An 18,105-nucleotide genomic window follows, 5' to 3' on the forward strand; every position below is an offset into this window, starting at 1 on the left:
GCGTAGAACTATTTTCATGTAAGATAGATTTGTCATGCAAAATCGCCCTTGTTCATAGAGGTTGGTTGGTTGGTTATTTTTTAATACGTCTTTTTTAAACGTTATTTTTAGCTTTCCGTAGTATTTCCTACAGCCTGAAATCTCACTAGAGATCACTCTAGAAAGGAGTGGACTAAAAGGTTCGGTGCCGTTCCTGCGCTGCCCGGGCTGGCTGTGCTTGGCTGCTGAGCTCAGCCTTCCCCAGCATTGGCTGTGGGCAATCCACTTCTGCCACGCAGAGGAGACATGGGCTCTGGTGGTGCCTGCTGGCAATGGGCTGCAGTCCTGCACCAAGCAGTCAGCACACAGGGCAGTGTCAGTGCGGGTCTCTCTTTTGGCCTCTCTCGATTTCTTACTCGTTTCTTAATGAAAACAAGAATGTACATCTTTAAAGTGCTTTGAAGTGCAGTTCCTGAAGCTGTCATACATCCGTGTGTTGTGTGTTTTGCCCATACCCTTTTGCTTTCGTAGTTAATGCGTCTTTGTCTCGTTTATCATCACGCTGTGTGGTTCAGGCGAGAAGCAGCCACGTTTTGAAGGTGCTGATGCGTTCTGAAAAGCTGAATGCAGCTCAGCGCCGTGTGCTGGACTGCTGGAAGGGCGAGGTAGCAGCGTGCAAACAGGAGTGTTCTGGGAGCTGTCCTTTACTGAGACAAACAGCTTGGGAGCAGGGGAACGATAGAGAGACATGAGTGTGTTCTCGAGAGCCTGAATTTTCCTTTCATTTTGGTCAGTTTTCCCCACCAGTCTTCACATCTGATGCAGCAGTGTCGGAGCACTCAGTTCTGTCTCCACTCTGAACTTGGTGCCGCTGGGACCCGGCACCCATCGTGCTCCCTGCCAGCAGCACCAGCCCAGCTTTGCATTTTCCAGCTGCAAGGTGCTGGAGTGAGAACTCCTATAGAGCGTTCTTCGGGGCAGCATGAAATGATTTGAGGCGTGTGGTTGACTGCAGGATATTTTTTAGCTGTATAAAAGCACGCCTTTTGGTGCATCCAAGCCCAAAGCGTGCAATTCTTGCTCTCCCTTGGGCTGGCCAGGTGTTCTATTGCTTAGTAAAGGCAGAGTGGGTATGAAAACTGCATTAAACTGCAGGAAGGGCTGAACAAAACGTGAATGCCTTGTGTGTGCACAGCTCAGTGCGTGCTGTCCAGGTCGGCATTCAGACACTGGACTGGGACTCAGAGTATGTAAAAAATTAAACAACAGTGGTAATATTTTGGCTGCCTTGCTGGTACCAAGTAACTGGGTGAGCGAAACCTCTCTGTTCTGGTTCTGTTCGCAGCTGTGTTTGGGCTCGCTGGGATCTTGGGACTTTGACAATCCCAGTGAAAACCCAGGAGGGTTTTCACCCTTCTGTTCCATAGGGGTGCAATGGACTTTAAAGAGGAGAGGCTGCAGCTGAGCTGATGTTGTGAAGGAGTAACCAATGCATGTATGGTCTCCATGTGAGCGAAATGCCACGTCCCTTCTGGCTGAAGGTCAGATGAACTGAAACGATTGCTTCCTTAAATGCTGTTCTTCTTTCAGTTCATGCGTAATTCCACGTGTTACCGTCGGTTCTTCAGGGCGCAGACAGAAATGACGGCAAGTTCGAACAGAATAAATGGCAAAAATGAACGGTGCCAATAACAGACCCAGATCGAACCCAGAGGGTTCGTGCCTCCCTCCTGTGGGCCGCCCGCCCTGGGCAACGCCAGCGTGCAAAATGGGCACGGGTCCCTGCTGCCAAATTGTGGCAGGGATTTATTTCCTTCCTTGTTCTAGAGATGAAAGCGCTTCCCGGTGATAGTGCTGTCACGACTTCCCCCCGCTCCCCTCTGAACCAATTCAGAAATAACAGGCAGGGCAAGCTGCTGGAAGCACCACCTGCAGCAGAGGTGGTGAGAAATGCCATGAGCAGCATTTGTGTGAGTTCAGGTGAGTTCCCTCGGAAGGGGAAACCCCCAGAATTCACCGCCGTGCTATTGAAATTCATCAAGAAGAAAGAACTTGTTTCTTTCGAATGTGTCTTCCAGGGAAGAGCTATTTAAACTGACTTTGCAGCGCAGCCCTGGGAGCAACGCAGGGCGGTCAGGAGCAGTGTGCCCTGAGCCCAGCATTAGCACAGAGTGCATAACACAGCGTGAAGCTGCCGTGGAAATGGAAGCAATCCCTCCAGCTCTACCTGGAGCTGACAGCAGCTCCGTGCTCCCACTGAGAGCCAACCCCAGGACGCGGCAGCCACCAGGCAGACAGCAGTCTCTGTCGTTGCTGCATGCAGCTCTTTTATTTCGATTTCTCTTTACAGAAACGTGAAGCGTCTTCACGCTAATTGTACAAAACCGGCTCCAGTTGGCTGCCTACAGCGCGCCCCAAGAGGACGTGTCCCGGAATGAGGCCTCGGAGAGGGAAGGATGCGATTTCTGTCGGCTGTGGCTGACGGGACCTGTGCAGAGCTGACCTGGAGAGCAGATCCCCCAACGGGAAGTGCAAAGGCCGTGGTGGGATGGATGGGTAAAAACGGGCAGCGGGGGAGGAAGGTGTGCTGAGCCGTGTGCGAGTGCTTGGTGTGCGGTGCAGTGCGGGGTGAGGGTGTCCGTGTTTGGAGGATGGAGCTGTGACGGGCATGGAACACGCGATGCCATGAAACCTGGAGCTGCCGCAGCCCTCTCTTGTGCATGTCTGCATTCCCTGGGGCCTTTCAGCTCTACAAGCGTTTCCTTCCAGCAATCCCATGTTCCCAAGGGCGTTGCCTTACTCTGGGAGCCGCAGCGCTGAGTTCTCCCCATTGGGGCGAGCTGAGGGGGAAGCAGAGGTGGCCCCGTGCCCTCTGCCTGCGACCCCTATGGGACTGGGGAGTGCTGGGCACAGGCCCGTGCCAGCCTCAGGTCAGAGAGGGTGAATCCATCAGCTTGCATTGGGAAAACTGGGGGAAAAGTAAAACCATATGAGAGCTCTGCACTGGGGAAGCAGTCGGTGCAGCACATCCCTGCTCCTCCTCTGCTCCCAGCACAGCGCCCGCCGCTCTGGGGCAGCCCTGGCAGGGCAGGAGCGGTTCTTGGTGCCGCGTCAGTGGTGCCAGGACCGTTACAAAAATAAAATACTCTCGTTTTTACATTCGCGTTGTAACCGAGGCGAAGGAGTTGTTAGAAAAACTCAACGTTCGTTTGTTCTTAGACTTGCATTGACCACAGGTAAATATCTACAGTACTTTTTTTTTTTTTTTTCTTTAAACATGCCGGTAGAACGTCGGCCATAAATTTACACCATAGAAATCATGGCTGCAAAAAAAAAAAAAATAATGTATACGATTTATACAGGTGTAGCTTTTTTTCTGCTTAAATACGCATCTTCGTACATGACGCAAACAGAAGCAGTGCTGAAATACAGTGAGGGCAGGGGATGCTCTCGCTGGGCCTGGGGCCGGGGGTCCGATGGGGCTGGGGGGCCCTGGGCTGCCCCCAGGCACACAGAGCAGCTGGCTGTAGGGAAAGAGATCAAATGTTCCCTTCTGAATGGTCAGCGTGGGGATAACTGAGGTGGAAGGGTCCTTAGGGATCACTGAGTCCCCTGTCCTGGGCTGGAGTTTAGTGCTGCTTTGTTCCCCCCTCCCTTAAAGGTTTATGGGATGGGAAACCTCCAGCTCCAGGCTTGGCTGTGTGCGCTGACCCTGCAGGCACGGAGCGCTGTGGGGCTCAGATGTGGCTCAACTGCTCTCACTGTTTATCCTCTGGGAACTACTTTTTAATTCTTTTTGGCACCCCCAACTTAAAAATGGAAATAGGTAAATCACCGAACCGCTGCAGCCCATGAGATTGAAAAGAAACGTATCGTTAAAAGCGAAACAAACAACATCGAAAAGAGAATCAGGGAGGGTTCAGTCCTGCCCACGTCTCAGTGCAGGGCAGGGCTCGGGGGGGGGTCCGGTATTTCCACCTGCACCCCCCGCTGCGTGCCAGATGGTGACGCTGGGCTGCAAAGCAGCAGAATCCATAGGAATTACAAGCAAGCCCAGCCCAGACCTGGTCCAATTGTCAGCCCGCAGCGTTGGGCTGGGAGTGGGGTGGGTTTTCCTCCCCTTCCAGGCAGCACAGAGCTCAGCGCCTTCGTGGAGTGCCGCAGTTTTAAGCAGGGTTTTGTAAACATTTATTGGGAGCCATGGAGAAGGGGCGGCAGCTGGGAATGGCAGAACCCCCTCCAGGCAGCGGGGCTGGGAGGGCACGGCTGCATTGTGCTTTGTAGGCTTCTTGTTAAAAAAAAAAAAAAAAAAATTCACATTTAAATTTTAGTATATGAGTGTAGAAGTATATAAAGTTAACAACTGGGTTATTCACTTGGCGGTCAAAGGAAAAAAACAAAAACAAAAACACAACCCCTTTACATGTCGACATTGCAAAGTGTGCAAAAATAGATGGAAAATACATCTCGTGTTTCTGCTATAGAAAGGTCTCCACGGCCGCTGTGCTGAAAGCAGCCGGGCTGGGCTGGGCAGCGCCGCACGGAGCTGCTGGGACACGGCCCTGTCCTGGTGCCTGTGCCACTGAGCCCCGGTGGGTGCCAGCCTTGTATCCCCAGAGCCGGGACGCGTGCAACAAGAGCAGTGCCACACGGCTTTGGGTCACTTCGTTGTCTTTTTGGTGTGTTTGGGGATCTGCCGATGTTGCTTGGGTGCTGCAAGGGCTGCACCATCCCCTTCTTCCCCATTGTCTCCGTGCGGCCCCCAGGACAAGCCAAGAAGCAAGGAGAGCATTGGGGTGAAAGAGCCAAATTTGGGCTATCCATCCCGGACACCCAGCCAAGAGGAGCAGGACGAGCACAGGGTGGCTGCCCTTGGCTCAGCAGTGCCCCCATCCAATGCGAACGGCCCGCATCGTTTGGGGACAATTCTGAACACGGCCTCCTGCCCAAAGAGGCCGAGTTGTAGCTTCGGTCTCACCACCAGCACCAGCGAAGACTTTCTCACTAGTTGCGGTATTGGTATAAAAAGTTAAAAACTCCCCCGTGGTGCCTCTGGGCGGGCGCCTGCCCGGCTGTCCCATCGCTTTCGTCCCCACGGCACCGGGCCGCGCTCAGAGCTGGGTCTCGTCCCGTGTCTCAGGGTTGCAGGGGCCCAGCTTGTTGCTGCAGCTGCTCTTGCGGCTGTGCCCATCGTTGGCCACGTGTGCCAGCGGGTCGGAGCGGATCAGGTACCTGCGGGGGCACAAAGCGGGGCGTGGAGCTCGCCACGTCCCCACACCACGTGTGGGAATCGCGGGTGTGGGGCGGGATTGGGAGCGTGCGTGGGGGTGACACGTACACGATGTCGTTCAGCTCCAGCCGTGTCTCTGGGGGGGGGTTGATCAGGACGTAGGACAAAGTGTTCTGGTGGTCATTCATCTCATCTGCCGGAGGAGAGAAGGGGATGGTGGGCAGGGCTGGCGGAGTGCCCTCATGGTCACCTTGGTGATGCCCAATGGACACTCTGATGGACGCCCCATGGACACCCCGACAGGCACCCCAATGGATGCCCTGGCAGCCCCACTGCAGTTTCCCCATGCATCGGGCTCGCTAGGGTCGCAGCTGCTCCCTGAGGACAGCACCAGGTCCCGCTGCAGGGCCATGCCACTGAGAGCACCACCCCCTCCTCCCACAGCCCCGCAGCCGCTCCCCGCCACGGCACAGGCCGGAGGTTTGCAGACTTCTCACTTCAAAAATCAACCCCCCCAAAAAAAGAAGTAAGAAAAGAGATGTCTTACCTTGTTTGAGCACAAAAAGTGAAACACGTTAGTCTTGCTGCATTAAGTACAGCACAACGACCTCGAGCACTGAGTCAAGGCAGCCAAACCCCCCCCCAGGGCCGTGACCACGCTTTGCCACCTTCCTCCCTTGTTGCATCTATGAGCACTGAGCAGCACGTGGCCAAGGCACCACACTCTTCTGCCCTCAGGACATCACTGCGGCATCCCAGAGCCCCGGCACCGCTCGGGATCGGCTCTGAACCGCGGAGCTGCGGTGACGCCAAACCGAGCACCGGGACACGCGGGGCCCTTCACTGCCAAACAAGATCATGGGGGGAAGCAGGTGCTGGGAACAAGCAGCAGCGGGAGCACAGCGAGGGCGTGTGATGGACAGGACAGGGAACGGCAGGGGACAGACGGACATGGGTTCGCTGCAGGGCTGTGCACCGGGACACCAGCACTGCATGGCCCCCTCTGTAACATGACGATGGGGAACACAGGGAGGGTCTGCACCCGGACCCCTCCCCTTTCCTGCCCCTCTGCCTTTTGCTGCTCACCCCCTGGGTGCCCCCCAGACCATGGGGCTGGCAGCTCTCAGGCGTCCCAGTGCTCAGCCCTGCAGTGCAGCAGGGACAGGGGTGGCAGTGCTGGGGCGCACACAGAGCCTGGGATGCATGGGATGTGCCGTAATGGAGGGGGGGTTTCCTGGGGCACACAGGATCTCCTGCACCATGGAAGCACCTTTTCCTGACCCCCATGCAGCACTGCTGAACCCGCCACGTGTATTGCCATCATCTTGTCCCCATTGGCACCCCCAGATAATTTGGGGGGAGGGAGGGGGGAGGGGATCCAGAGCTCCTGCACCCACACAGTGGTGCTCACACTGCAGAAGGGCACTGGTGGGGTGGCTCACAGCTGTGCCAGAACACATCCAAGGTGGCAGGTGGGGAACACCATCCCTGAGCTCTGTGCAGCCCCGGCAGCTGCTGGTAATATCTTGCGTGGGGCTTCCATGAGCCACAGCTGGGCTGGGGCTCTGAGGGTGGACACGGTTTGTAGGAAAATGCCAACTTTTCACCTTAAGCACGGGCTGGCAAAGCCTGAACCACAGCCCAGCAGGGCCACGGCTGCCCCCGGGCTCTCCTGAGCCCCTCTGCATGAAGCTGTGCGCTGAGCACCGGGTGCTGCGTCCCTGCACCCTGAGCCTCTCCCCGGGGTCTGGGGGTGACTGCAGGGACACGCGGCTCTGCACCCCAAACCAACCCGGGACGAAGCTGCAAACAATGCCCTCCCGCACTGCTTTGCTCAGCAGCAGCAGACAGAAACCCCCTCCTTGAACTGCTCCTGGCTTTGCAGGCCAAAGTCAACCTGCGGAGCAATGCAAGGAGGTCGCTATCAGTAACAGCTGAGGGATGTGATTTCCTCGCACCAGTTCCAAAGGGTCCCTGCGTTGTTCTCTCCTGACGTCAGGGAGCCCTGCAGCTGCAGTGCAGTGCCTTTTGTTTTCCAGCTCCACCCAACAAAGGAGTGTGAAAGGATCGAGTATCTAAGGTGAAAACTGGCAAGGGTGTGGATTGGGCTCAGCTGGCATGATCTTGTTGTACGCTGCACGCCGTGAGGCACGCGTGACTCCCAGGGAGTGAGCATTACCTTGCAAATATCCCAGGTTTACCCGATTCATCACATCACTGGCTGTTAAATTTGCTACATCCTCTACAGAACATACAGGGAAAGGCACAGACATAAACAGAGAGAGAGAGAGAGGTCAGCAAGCCATGATTCGGCAAATATTAGAGACGAGCTGCTGCACTTCGGCAATAAAGGAGCAAAAGAACAAGGCAAGGAGAGCAGGCAGAGCCAGTGTCCTTCCAACCACCACAGCACACCGATGCTGGCCGTGCCCCAGTGCCCACGCACATCCCAGCCGGAGCCCCAGAGCTGCGCTGGGCAGCGCGGCTGTACCAGCACCACGGCACCATCAGCAGAGTGCTACAGAGCAAAGAGAGCTGCGTCCCCCAGAATGAGCCACGGAAACTTTTGGGAGGAGGGGAGCAGGGACAAAGAGCCTCATCTCAGTGCTGCATCGCCCGCAGGCAGCAGTGCAGGCGTGCAGCTGGAACCAGCAGTGCTGTCCCCATCTTCCCCACCATGGAGCGGCTGCTGCATGCCCCCAGCACGGCTGCGTGCCCGCTGTCTCCCTGCATTTATCCACGTTTCCTTTTCCCCTTCTCTCCCGGCTGCGGGCAGCAAACCCCGGCTGGGCTCAGTGCTCGGTGCTCAGGGCCCGGCTGTGGCGATGGAAGGGGTCCGGCGCAGAGCAGACAGGAGGCAGCACGGGATGGCTCACAGGGCAGAAAGGACGAAACGAACCGAGAAAGCCATGGGCAAAGGAGTTCACCGTAACCACGGGGTGGGTGCGGGCACACAAACTCCGGCACCAGCGCGGGGCTGCGGTCCTGGCCAGAAAGGCACGAGGTCAGCACGAAGCACAGTGACACACACGCGGCTGTCGCACACCACCAAGCTGGCTCAGCCCCACGGGGTGCTCCTGCCACACAGCACGGTGACAGCGCGGAGCTGCAGCACCAGCCCTGCAGCACTGCGGGGCACAGCACCAGCGTTTGGATGAGTTGGCCCCAAACGGAGCCAACCTGTGGCCCTGGGCAGCCTGCTTTAGCGGTTGGCAACCCTGCCTGAGGCAGGAGGTTGGAACTAGATGATCTTTGAGGTCCCGTCCAACCCAGCCATTCCATCACTCTCCAATTTGGTGGTTCTGTGTGCTCCAGGCTGCCCACGCACCGCGGGCACAGCTCCAGACCCCACTGCAGCCACCCTGGGAGCGATGCGCACCGCATGGCTGTGCAGCATCCAGAGACGGGTCCAGCAGCACCTGCAGGGCTCGGGCGCCATGGATGGGGATTTACCTGCAGAGCCCACGGGGCCGCCTCGCCGCAGGGAAGCGCGACCGCACATCACTTACCGTACCCAGTGGTGGGCAAGCCCAGGTGCTTCATGCGGTTCTTGACGAGCTCGGACAGCTCCTGCCGCTCGGAGCGGCGGTACAGGCTGAGCCGCTGCTGGCTGATCCACTCGGCTGTCTTGCCGGAGTGCTTGTTGCCCTTCCTGCTCAGCCGGCGCGCCCACTGCATGCTCTTGCGCCGCAGCAGCGGGTGCTCGGACTGGTCGCTGGAGCATGAGTTCCTGTGGTGGCCCGTCTTGATTCCCCAGTGCTCCTTCACGTCCTTCGTGTCCTCGCAGTCCTCCACGTTGATGGAGATCTGTGACTGGAAGCCCGGCCGGTGACGGGGACCGCGGGGCCACCTAACGGGAGTCGCCCTGGGACGGGGTCCCACCTCTGAGCCGTGCACTGCCAGCACAGCGTCCCCGTGCTGCTAAAGCACCTGGGCAGCAGCTCTGGGACGGGGGCTCCGGAATGCCACCAGCCATGGGGTGCAGCGGGCACCGCGTCTCCATCAGCGCCATTCCATTCCCTCCTGCCCTTGCCTTCCTCTCTGACACCTCGCAGCAGACCTGCTGCCACACCTCTGCTATAGGGAGCTCCGCCGGTAAGCACTGATTTATTAATAAAGGGGATTAAAGCACCTCTAAGGATGAATGGGGATTTCATTTAACTAAATGTCAGCTTTCAGCGCCCTGCAGCTGCCTCCACAAAGCTGAAAACTGAAGGTATTCACAGCGGAGCCCGGATCCTGCTCCCTCTCCTTGCAATTACACCTTCTGGCTGTTCGCTGGTGCTGTGGGGGACATCTCACCCAAGGAAAACCATCCCCAACACCGCCTACATGAGCATTGCAGGGGCAGGCAGAACTGATAATCCCGGATCTGGGTGCAAGCAGTACTCACCTGTGCTCTGATGTCATGGGGCTGCATGTGGGGGAAGAAAAAGAGGAGAAAGTATCAGCCAGGAATGAGCATCCCCGCTGTGCCGCGTCACCTGCTCACTCAACAGCCGGGCAGTGCCGCATTGCCTGCCGGCGCTACTCTTTGAGGGCTGAGCATTTGCACTGCGCTCACATGAAGACAGGACCCCCCAGGTGTGGGCCAGGCTGGGAATGCTGCAGCCCCTTCCCGCAGCTGCCCCTTGCCTCAGAGGTGGCGAACATGTGCGACTCCGTCCGGTAAATGCCGATGGGGATCTCGGCGCTGGAGGAGCAGAGCTTCTGGAAGAGGCGCCCGTAGGTCCGGATCCACAGGTCATCCTCCGTGATCTTCATCTGGGGACAGACAGCAACTGCCTTCAGTGACAGAACAGAGACCAAACGCATCTATGCCAACCCCAGAGCAAGGCCAGCACCACAAACAGACCAGGAGCAGGACGTGCAGGTGTAGCGCTGAGGGATACAGTTGAATGGTGGACATGGCAGCATTGGCCAAGGGTTGGACTTGATGGCCTTAAGGGTCTTTTCCAACCTAACAGACTCCCAGATTTTACATTAGGGCTCTGGGCAGCGCTGAGATTGCCCGTGTTGGATGCGGGGAGCAATGTTCTGCCCCATGCTGCTCCACTTTGCCTCCCCCAGAGGAGCCCCACATCCCGCAGCCCCCATGTGCGTGCCCTGCACCCAGCAGCAGCGCCTACCGCGCAGAGGTAGCCAGAGCCCGGCGTGGTGTCGAGGCCCAGCAGCAGCCGGGTGATGGTGATCATGTAGTCCTTCACAAATGACTGCGGGAGGGGAGGAAAGGTCAACCCAGGTATGTGCCAGGCGTCAGCTGTGCCCCCAGTGCCTCCCCCACCTGGTAGAGCAGCGTGTCCAGCATGCTGATGCTGAAGACCCTCCCCGCAGCGAAGGGCAGGCGGAACATGAAGGCCAGGTTGGAGCCGTTCTCGCGCTCTTTCTGGAAGAGGAAAGAGAAACCACGCGGCCTTGAAGGCTCGCCTGAGCGGGAGGACAGCAGCTGAGCATCACCGGTGGGCGTGCCAGGAGGGAGGCAGGGAAAGAGGGTTTCATGGTGAAAGAGGGCTTTTTTTTCTCCATGGAAACATGTGAGACGTCATGGCTTTATTTTGCTACAGGCAGGATGCGGGGCTCCCACATGCTTTACTGTCTGCCTTGGGGATGTTTGCCCTTGTCAGAAGACCTCAGCACAGTGACACTGCTGCAGGCACAGCACTGAGCCCAGTGGTTCCCCGCTTGGAGCATCCCTGCACCCGTTCACTCACTGCCCCGCTCCCAACACAGCAGCAGGCAAAGCAGCACAACCTCCAGCCGCTGAGAAACACATAAACACGTAGGAGGAGGCAGACAGCCCCAAAATCACCCACCCACGTATTTGTTTGCTGCAGGTTATGTTGGATGGATGCGTAGTGCAGCGTGTGGAGGAGCACAGGACCACAAGGAACTCAGGATTAGTGACTCCCAGCACCAAATTCCCAGAAAGCAATGCTTTCTCTTACCTTCTCTAGCTTGGAAAGGGCTAAGGAGTAGCTGTCCTTTGCTCTGAACTGCATGAACCTCATGTTGGAGGGATGGGTCAGCTCTGTGATGATGCTAAGGCTGGGAAAGAGCCTGCAATGGGAAGAGACACTTTCTTTGGCAGCCACCTCGGAAGGGAGGGATCCCTACATTTAAAGCTTGAGGAGCATAAAAGGCTCCCCTGTGCCCATCCGAGATCAGAAGCAGCAGAACCCAGGTGTCATCCTAGAGAGAGCAGCCAGCCCACAGCACCTATGGCCTCTGGGGCTCACTTCCAGCTGAGGCAGAGCCCAGAGCAGGGATGGGATGGAACAGAGTGGGAGGGAACAGGATAAAATGGAACAGGACGGGTGAGAACAGGATGGGGTGGAACAGCTGGCCCTCCTCACCTGAACATGGTCTGGACGTTGACGATCGTCTTTGCATCCGCCATGTAGTCCTCCTCAGCGCTCATGGTGCTCTCCTTGTCCACAACCACCAGGTTGTCGGCATAGATGATGCCGCACTGCAGCAGGCTGTCCAGGCTGGGCAGTTCCCAAAGAGAAGAGCGCAGGGGTCAGCCCTTGGAAACGACATGGGGAAGCAGCACACTGCGACGCGCAGCGCTGCAGCCAGCCCAGCTGCTCCTAGCCATCAGCCTAGCACCAACAACCATCTCCCAGATGGGCTCCACAAGGCGAGGAGCCAACAGCGATGTCTGCCATGGCCAGCCCTTGATTCCCCATGGCATGGGAAGGTGTGGGGCTGTGGACTGGAGTGAATGCAACACGTCTAGACAATGCTATAATTAACGACAGCCACAGACGGGAACACTTACTTGTCAATGGTGCCTTCCATGTAGTAAACCATGGGGAAACAACAGATGGCTTCCAGAAAGTGGTGCTCCGGTCTGCAAGAAGAGCAACAGAAAGCAACAGGGTTCAGAAACTCACCGAGCAAGGTGATGCACAGCCCACGACAGAGTTGTGCCCCTGCCCCACACAGCGTGCGATGCCCATGGTGACACAGGGAAGGGCTTGGTGCAAGAGAAAGCATTGTGGAGAAGTACTTGCTTGTTGTCCAGAAGCAACACAATTGGGTTCAACTCTTTGCGAGACCGATAGTAGGCACGCAGCGGGACGATGAAGTTATACAGCCCATTGCCAGCGGTCTCTGCCGACACGATGATCAACTTGTTCTTAAAGCCATAGGCCTTGGCATCTTCAAAGCTGTTGTGCTTGCAGCCCTGTGGGAGGGAGGCAGCTGGGACCCGCAGCAGTGCCCATTTCCCCTGGCACGGCCCCGGGCAGCGCTCTGCTCACCTTGTCCAGCCGCAGGCAGCAGAACGGGGCTTTCTCAGGCAAGAGGTGGCACAGGGTTGGCGAGCTGCCGATGTACGGGGAGTTGGGTGGGTAGCCCTTCACGTACCTGCAGCAGAGAGAAATCCCAGAGCTGTAAGGACACGGGGACAGCCATCTGCAATGGCCCCATCACCTGCGAGGGGCCGTGTCTCTGCAGTGAGCCAGCGCGTGCAACTCACTCCACCACCGCCGAGCCCTCCTCGTCTGACTGCGTCATCTCATCCTCCGACTGGTCACTGAGCAGGTCGCAGGGCAGCAGGGATGAGGTGTCGGCCAGCTCGAGCACGGGCGCGATGCTGGGCCGGCGGTTGCCTGAGCCGTTCTCCGCCGGCAGTGTCAGCTTGCTGCTGTTGGTGGGGCGGCACTCGGTGTTCTGCAGGTCCATGGCCACTGTACCTGGACGCGGCGGGGGGAAGCACAGCGCTCTATAAGGAGGGGAAGGGAGCAGGGCTGGCAGAGCATGGCACCGCTGAGCCCCGCTGGGGCCCCATCTCCACCAGCACCTTCTAAAATCCAAACATAATTACAGAGTGCCGACCGAGGCGATCGAGTCTTAGTTTGCTCTCAGTTGGAAACCCAACCTACAGCTCTCATCTGAATCTTCACCCATTATTTTTGCACGGCTACGAAAGCTGTGAGTCCCACAGTGAGCAAAGCACGGGAGCTGGGTGCATTCCTGCAGCTGTGGAACTGCACTTGATGAACCTGCTCACACCATTTCTCTTCTTGTCCCGCTTTTTGCAAAAAGGTCCCTCAGTGAGCAAGCCATGTAACGAGAGCACTGACGAGCTCTACTCAGTGAAGTGCTCTGTGGCTTGCTGTGGGATAATCATGCAAATTGCTGCTCACGAGTACATATGCATAAATTATTTGCCTAAAATACAATCTGCCATCACGGCGCAGCCTCTCCAGACAACCCCAGAACTTGGTCTCCCCAGATGCAAGCTGGAAGTAATGATTCATGGCATTTTTCATTTGAGAAAATGCACCACTCGCTGCAGAGCAAATCACGCCTGTCGTCAGGTTGGAAACCATAAACATGATTTAAGATGCGGCCAACAGCATTTATCCTTCCAGACAGGGCTTGAGGGAGTTCTGCAGACAAACATCATTAATGATAACGGACACCACAAGCTCTAATGATGGTGTCTGGGCTTGCTGAGAGCAGCCAGGATGCGAGGAGCAGGGATGTGGGTGCGATCGGTGCAGGAGCCCCCCGGACTCACCCATGCTGGCGATGATGCTGTGCACAGGCAAGCGGGAGGGGCCATCGTAGGTGCCCCTGCCTGCAAAGCCCTTCTTCTTCTGCTTCTCCTCCTGCTTGAAGATGAAGGCAGAGTTCTCCTCCTTGGTGATGTTGATGTAGAAGCAGGTGTCGGATGCAGCCATGATGTGCCGCGGGCCGGGGTTCAGCAGGATGCTCTTGTTCTCCTCCCTGCGGATGCCGATCAGGCAGACACCGTACCTGTGATGGGAGCGTGGTGTGGGCGTTGGAGTGAACCTCCCGCCGGCCTCCTCCCCGCACGGGGCACTCCAAGTTCTGGCCCCAGCCCCGTACCCCTGCCCTCACTTCTTGTGCGCGTGGAAGGCGGCGTAGGTGAAGCTCTTCCCCTCGTACTCCATGAAGAACTTGCTGTCGCCCATGCGGATGTGGTAGACCTCATTGCCCGAGCAGCGCCCATACATCCTCTGCCACTGCTCCGGGGACTCCTGGCCTTCCCTGCAATGACAGCAGCGTGCGGGGATGGGGCTGCAGCCAGCAGGGCCCTATGGAACCCTCAGGGTGCTGGGAGACAAGCTGTTGGTGCAGCAGGTGGGAGCTGAGCTCCTTCAGATTTCTGATTCTAATTGCGTTTGTATTTAATGAGGGCTCCCGGTGGAGCTGCGGAGGCAGGCTTGAGAGCCATTGTTGGCAAACAGCTCTGAGCATGCGGTGAGACGCGCTCGGGGATAGAGTTTTGTAACCCTCTGATTTCGTGCCACCCAAAATTCAGTGATTTCTGGCTCCACCAAGGTGCAAAGGGCTAACGCCAGCACCGCGCTGAGCTGCTTCCAGCTGTGCTCTATGTAAACCCACAGAACACCCCGCAGGCTCTGGCTCTGCACATCCTGTGCATTCTGCTTCCTGCCAGCGGGATCTGTGCGGTACAAATGAGATGCTGTCATGCTGCCTCCAGCAAGGCCAACTGCACAAACCCGCCCGGGGACACTGCAGTGCTCCAGCACCATCGGCCCCTGCTTGGCAGGAGAGGACACAGGGCTGTAATTGGGGATGGGTGTTCCATGGGGACAGGACCCCCGGGGGAATGGCTGTGCCCCCCCAGCACTCACTGCCCACGGGAGGTGTGCACCAGCAGCGTGATGAGCGTGGAGGTGGCGGGGCAGACACAGTTGAGCGCCAGCATGGCGTACTTGCACTCCTCTTCACAGACGACATGATCTGCAAGGAAGCGGAGCTACTATTGGGGTGCCCGGGAATTCTGGGGCAGCCAACCCGAGCAGCACACAATGCCTTCAAATCAGTGGTGGCCCTACAGATGGGATGGGGACCCACCCCTACTTCACAGCCCCAGAAGCAGCCCTTGTGGGGTCTGAGGATGCAGGAGCCCCGCAGGGAGAACCAGGGCCAGGTGGAGGGGGACAGCCCTGGGGACTCACCAGCGAACTTGACGTGAAACTTGTTCTCCGGCTTTAGGATCTGCACATAGAGGGGGCAATTCGGGGCAAAATCTTTCACGGCCCAGGCTCTCAGGATGGTCTGGTGGTCCTAACAAAAGAAAAAAGCATGCACTATCTTTTGAGAGCCCTTCTCCCTCAATGCTTCCATGCCCACGACAAGCTGCTCACCGCCGCCGTGCGGTCCACCTCGTTCCGGCTGCTGAGGATGAAGCAGGCTTCCCCGTTGTCCATCCTGCAAGCAGAGAGCAGCGCCCATGCGGCACCAAGTTCACAGAGGGGACAGGGTGGCCATCGTCACCCATCCAGTGACAGCAATGGGAACATATGCAGCACAATGGGGTGGTCTCAGGGAGACCCCCCCATGGCCACCTGCCACCCCGCCCCAATGCTCACTTGGCTCTCATGAGGTCCTGGTCCTTCAGCGCGGAGCCCTGCAGGTAGATCACCCGCTGCGACCACAGAGGGATCTGCAGCACCCGCCGCACCTGGATGTCCATCTCCGTGGGGCAGAGGATCACCACGTAGTAGTCCTGGAAGAAAGAGGCTCGTGTCACTCGGCAGGCAGGCAGCCCCATGGGCATCCTTACGGGTAGAGAAATCCATCGAGGTTCTTGCCACATCCTGGACATAAAAATGGGGTGGATCAAGCAGGTGGTGTGACCCAGCCATGCCCAGCAAGGACAAGCGTTGAAGGACAAGCGTTGAGGGTCAAGTGTTGAAGGAGCATGCATGGGCATGCACCCGGCCCTCACCTGCAGGCGTGGATGGGCGTAGAACTCATTGAGGAAGTCCATGAGGAGGTCGATCTTGAGTGAGCTGACGCACAGCACGACGTGCTTTTCTGTCTGGGCGCGGTGCCGGCTGTAGTTGCCCCCCGACTTCTGCCGCTCCATCCACAGGTAGACGAGTTCCTCGAACTGCAAGCAGAGGGCAGAGCTGGTGTTCCAGCACCAGGGAACCCCCCCAGTACCATCACTGGATGGCTGACAGTGCCAGGGACATGTGGACAACACTATGCCTGGCACAGGCTCTGCACCCTTCCATGGCCACACTCTCACCTGCAGAGGCAGCACGACCAGCGCCACGCAGATCATGATGACAACGAGGAGCTGGGAAGGCCAGATCTTTGGTGTCACATCTCCATAGCCCACAGTGGAAAAGGTGACGATGCAGAAGTAGAAGGACTTGAAGAGGGAGAGCTTCTCGCCTGCTCTTTCCAAATGCTGGATGCCACAGGTGCTGCAGGGAGAAGCAGGGGACCATGAGCTCTCATGGCTCCAAAGCCATTAGGCCAAGCATGAGTGCCAAAGAAATGCATCTATAGCTGCAGCAGGCAGGAGGTGCCGGGGTGAGGAGCCCCGCTGAGCCCAGAAATTGCATTCACCACTCATCTGAGAAGATTGCTTTTATTGTCAGAGGCTCATGAGCTCAAAAGCTTAATTTCCTGTCCTCTTGGTGATTTAATTGGTATTATTTGCTCCAAATTTAAACCAATCAGGACAACTGATTCAGAGCTCAGTGCGAAGCCAGGAGCAGGGCAGCAGACTGGAAGATGCTGTTTTCAAAGCATGGGGTGAAGTGCCCAGTTAATTAGCAGGGGCCCTGCAGACCTCTTAAACGAGCTGTTGGGATGCATGGTGGCAGAGAGGTGGTTGGGTGGCACGAGGTGTGACACTCACCCCGTGAAGACGAGACACAGGAGTGTGCAGATGAGGATGAGCACCTGGTTGAACATGGCAGACTGGGTCCGCTGGATGGCCCGGTGCAGGTCGTTCTGGGGGAGGACAGGGGCTCGTTGGGGGAGGCTGTGCCCAACCCACAGCCCGGCCGAGCTTCAGCCCCACAGGCTTCATCCCAGCGCCTGACGCGCTGCTGGCAATCTGCTCCCGGGGGCTGGGACGTTGCTCCGTGCCAGGGCTCAGCACACTTTGTTGCTGGGGCGGCGAAGATGGGATGCCCATATGGACACATCTAGTCACTTACTATCATGTTCTCCAGGGCGTACTTGGCGAGCCAGCAGTTCAGAAAGACAGGGATGAACAAATTCCGCAGAGGAGGCCAAAATATCTACAAAAGGAAGAGTTACCTGCGGGTTGACTTACAAAGGACCCAGACAAATCAGGTTTCTTTACCAAAAACAAGGTCAGCTTTAAGTACCACTTGGCCAGATAGCTGGTGGTTTTCTTTATTTCACCACCAAAACTGCAGCACAATATTAAACTTGAAGCTGCTTTAAAATGCCATTGGGGAGCACGTACCGTGATAATGAAGGGCACCGTGTTGATCATCTCAAGGATGAACGAAATGCGGAAAATCTGTTCCCAGATGTTCCCCTGAAAAATTAAAAGTAAGAATAATTAATTAAAATGCTCGAAAGTGTGCCAAAGGCCAATTACATGCTCCCAGTGCCCCAGCCCTGCTACGCGGGGAAGGATGTGGCGCTGCCAGAGCGATGCTGCGCTTTGTTGATGGGATGAGATGCGGTGCTGGCGGCAAAACTTCCCAAATCGTTCCTCCCCAGGCACCTCGGTCAGTGGGAGGTGATGAAATTGGGAGCAGCAATGCCCAGTGCAAGGACTGAGGGCATCAGTGGGCACAGACCTCTGTTCTGCCCCAGGGACTCGGGGCAGGGGAGCGCACCTTGTAGCTGAGATAGATGAGCAGCATGGTCTCCAGAAAGCTGATCAGGGCGATGCTGACCTGTGGGCACAGACAGGGAGAGCTGCTCAGGGCCCTGAACCAGCACTTGTGGCTGCTGTGCACTGAAGCCTGAATTGGATTCCCTGCTCTTGTCTGATGCAGACGTGTGGCTGTCCCAGGAGCTGCTGCTCAGCCCCACGCAGCCCGGTGCTCACCTGGACAGCCCACAGCGGCAGCTTCCTGTCCACCCAGAAGATGTGCGACCTGCAAAGA

The 18,105-nt window shown here is 57.3% G+C and overlaps 1 protein-coding gene across 1 annotated transcript in view; it reads right to left on the bottom strand.

Annotated features, from left to right (window-relative positions):
• The window catches only part of LOC110406947 (potassium channel subfamily T member 1), a 28,486-nt gene continuing 12,675 nt past the window's right edge, over positions 2,295–18,105 (bottom strand). Inside the window, exons 5-30 of the mRNA XM_021414068.1 lie at positions 18,048–18,096; positions 17,833–17,892; positions 17,451–17,525; positions 17,176–17,259; positions 16,872–16,966; positions 16,251–16,431; positions 15,945–16,109; positions 15,586–15,722; positions 15,361–15,424; positions 15,172–15,280; positions 14,845–14,953; positions 14,084–14,233; positions 13,740–13,978; positions 12,693–12,909; positions 12,475–12,580; positions 12,226–12,398; positions 11,991–12,062; positions 11,563–11,697; positions 11,155–11,266; positions 10,494–10,595; positions 10,339–10,422; positions 9,845–9,973; positions 9,603–9,623; positions 8,719–9,022; positions 5,318–5,402; positions 2,295–5,211 (exon numbers count right to left, since the gene is read on the bottom strand). Of these exons, the coding sequence (XP_021269743.1) occupies positions 5,091–5,211; positions 5,318–5,402; positions 8,719–9,022; positions 9,603–9,623; positions 9,845–9,973; positions 10,339–10,422; positions 10,494–10,595; positions 11,155–11,266; positions 11,563–11,697; positions 11,991–12,062; positions 12,226–12,398; positions 12,475–12,580; positions 12,693–12,909; positions 13,740–13,978; positions 14,084–14,233; positions 14,845–14,953; positions 15,172–15,280; positions 15,361–15,424; positions 15,586–15,722; positions 15,945–16,109; positions 16,251–16,431; positions 16,872–16,966; positions 17,176–17,259; positions 17,451–17,525; positions 17,833–17,892; positions 18,048–18,096 (3,178 nt within the window). The 3' untranslated portion in view covers positions 2,295–5,090. The remainder of the gene's footprint in view (positions 5,212–5,317; positions 5,403–8,718; positions 9,023–9,602; positions 9,624–9,844; positions 9,974–10,338; positions 10,423–10,493; positions 10,596–11,154; positions 11,267–11,562; positions 11,698–11,990; positions 12,063–12,225; positions 12,399–12,474; positions 12,581–12,692; positions 12,910–13,739; positions 13,979–14,083; positions 14,234–14,844; positions 14,954–15,171; positions 15,281–15,360; positions 15,425–15,585; positions 15,723–15,944; positions 16,110–16,250; positions 16,432–16,871; positions 16,967–17,175; positions 17,260–17,450; positions 17,526–17,832; positions 17,893–18,047; positions 18,097–18,105) is intronic.

Source organism: Numida meleagris, chromosome 16 (genome assembly GCF_002078875.1).
Source record: "Numida meleagris isolate 19003 breed g44 Domestic line chromosome 16, NumMel1.0, whole genome shotgun sequence".
In the NCBI taxonomy this organism is placed as follows: Eukaryota; Metazoa; Chordata; class Aves; order Galliformes; family Numididae; genus Numida; species Numida meleagris.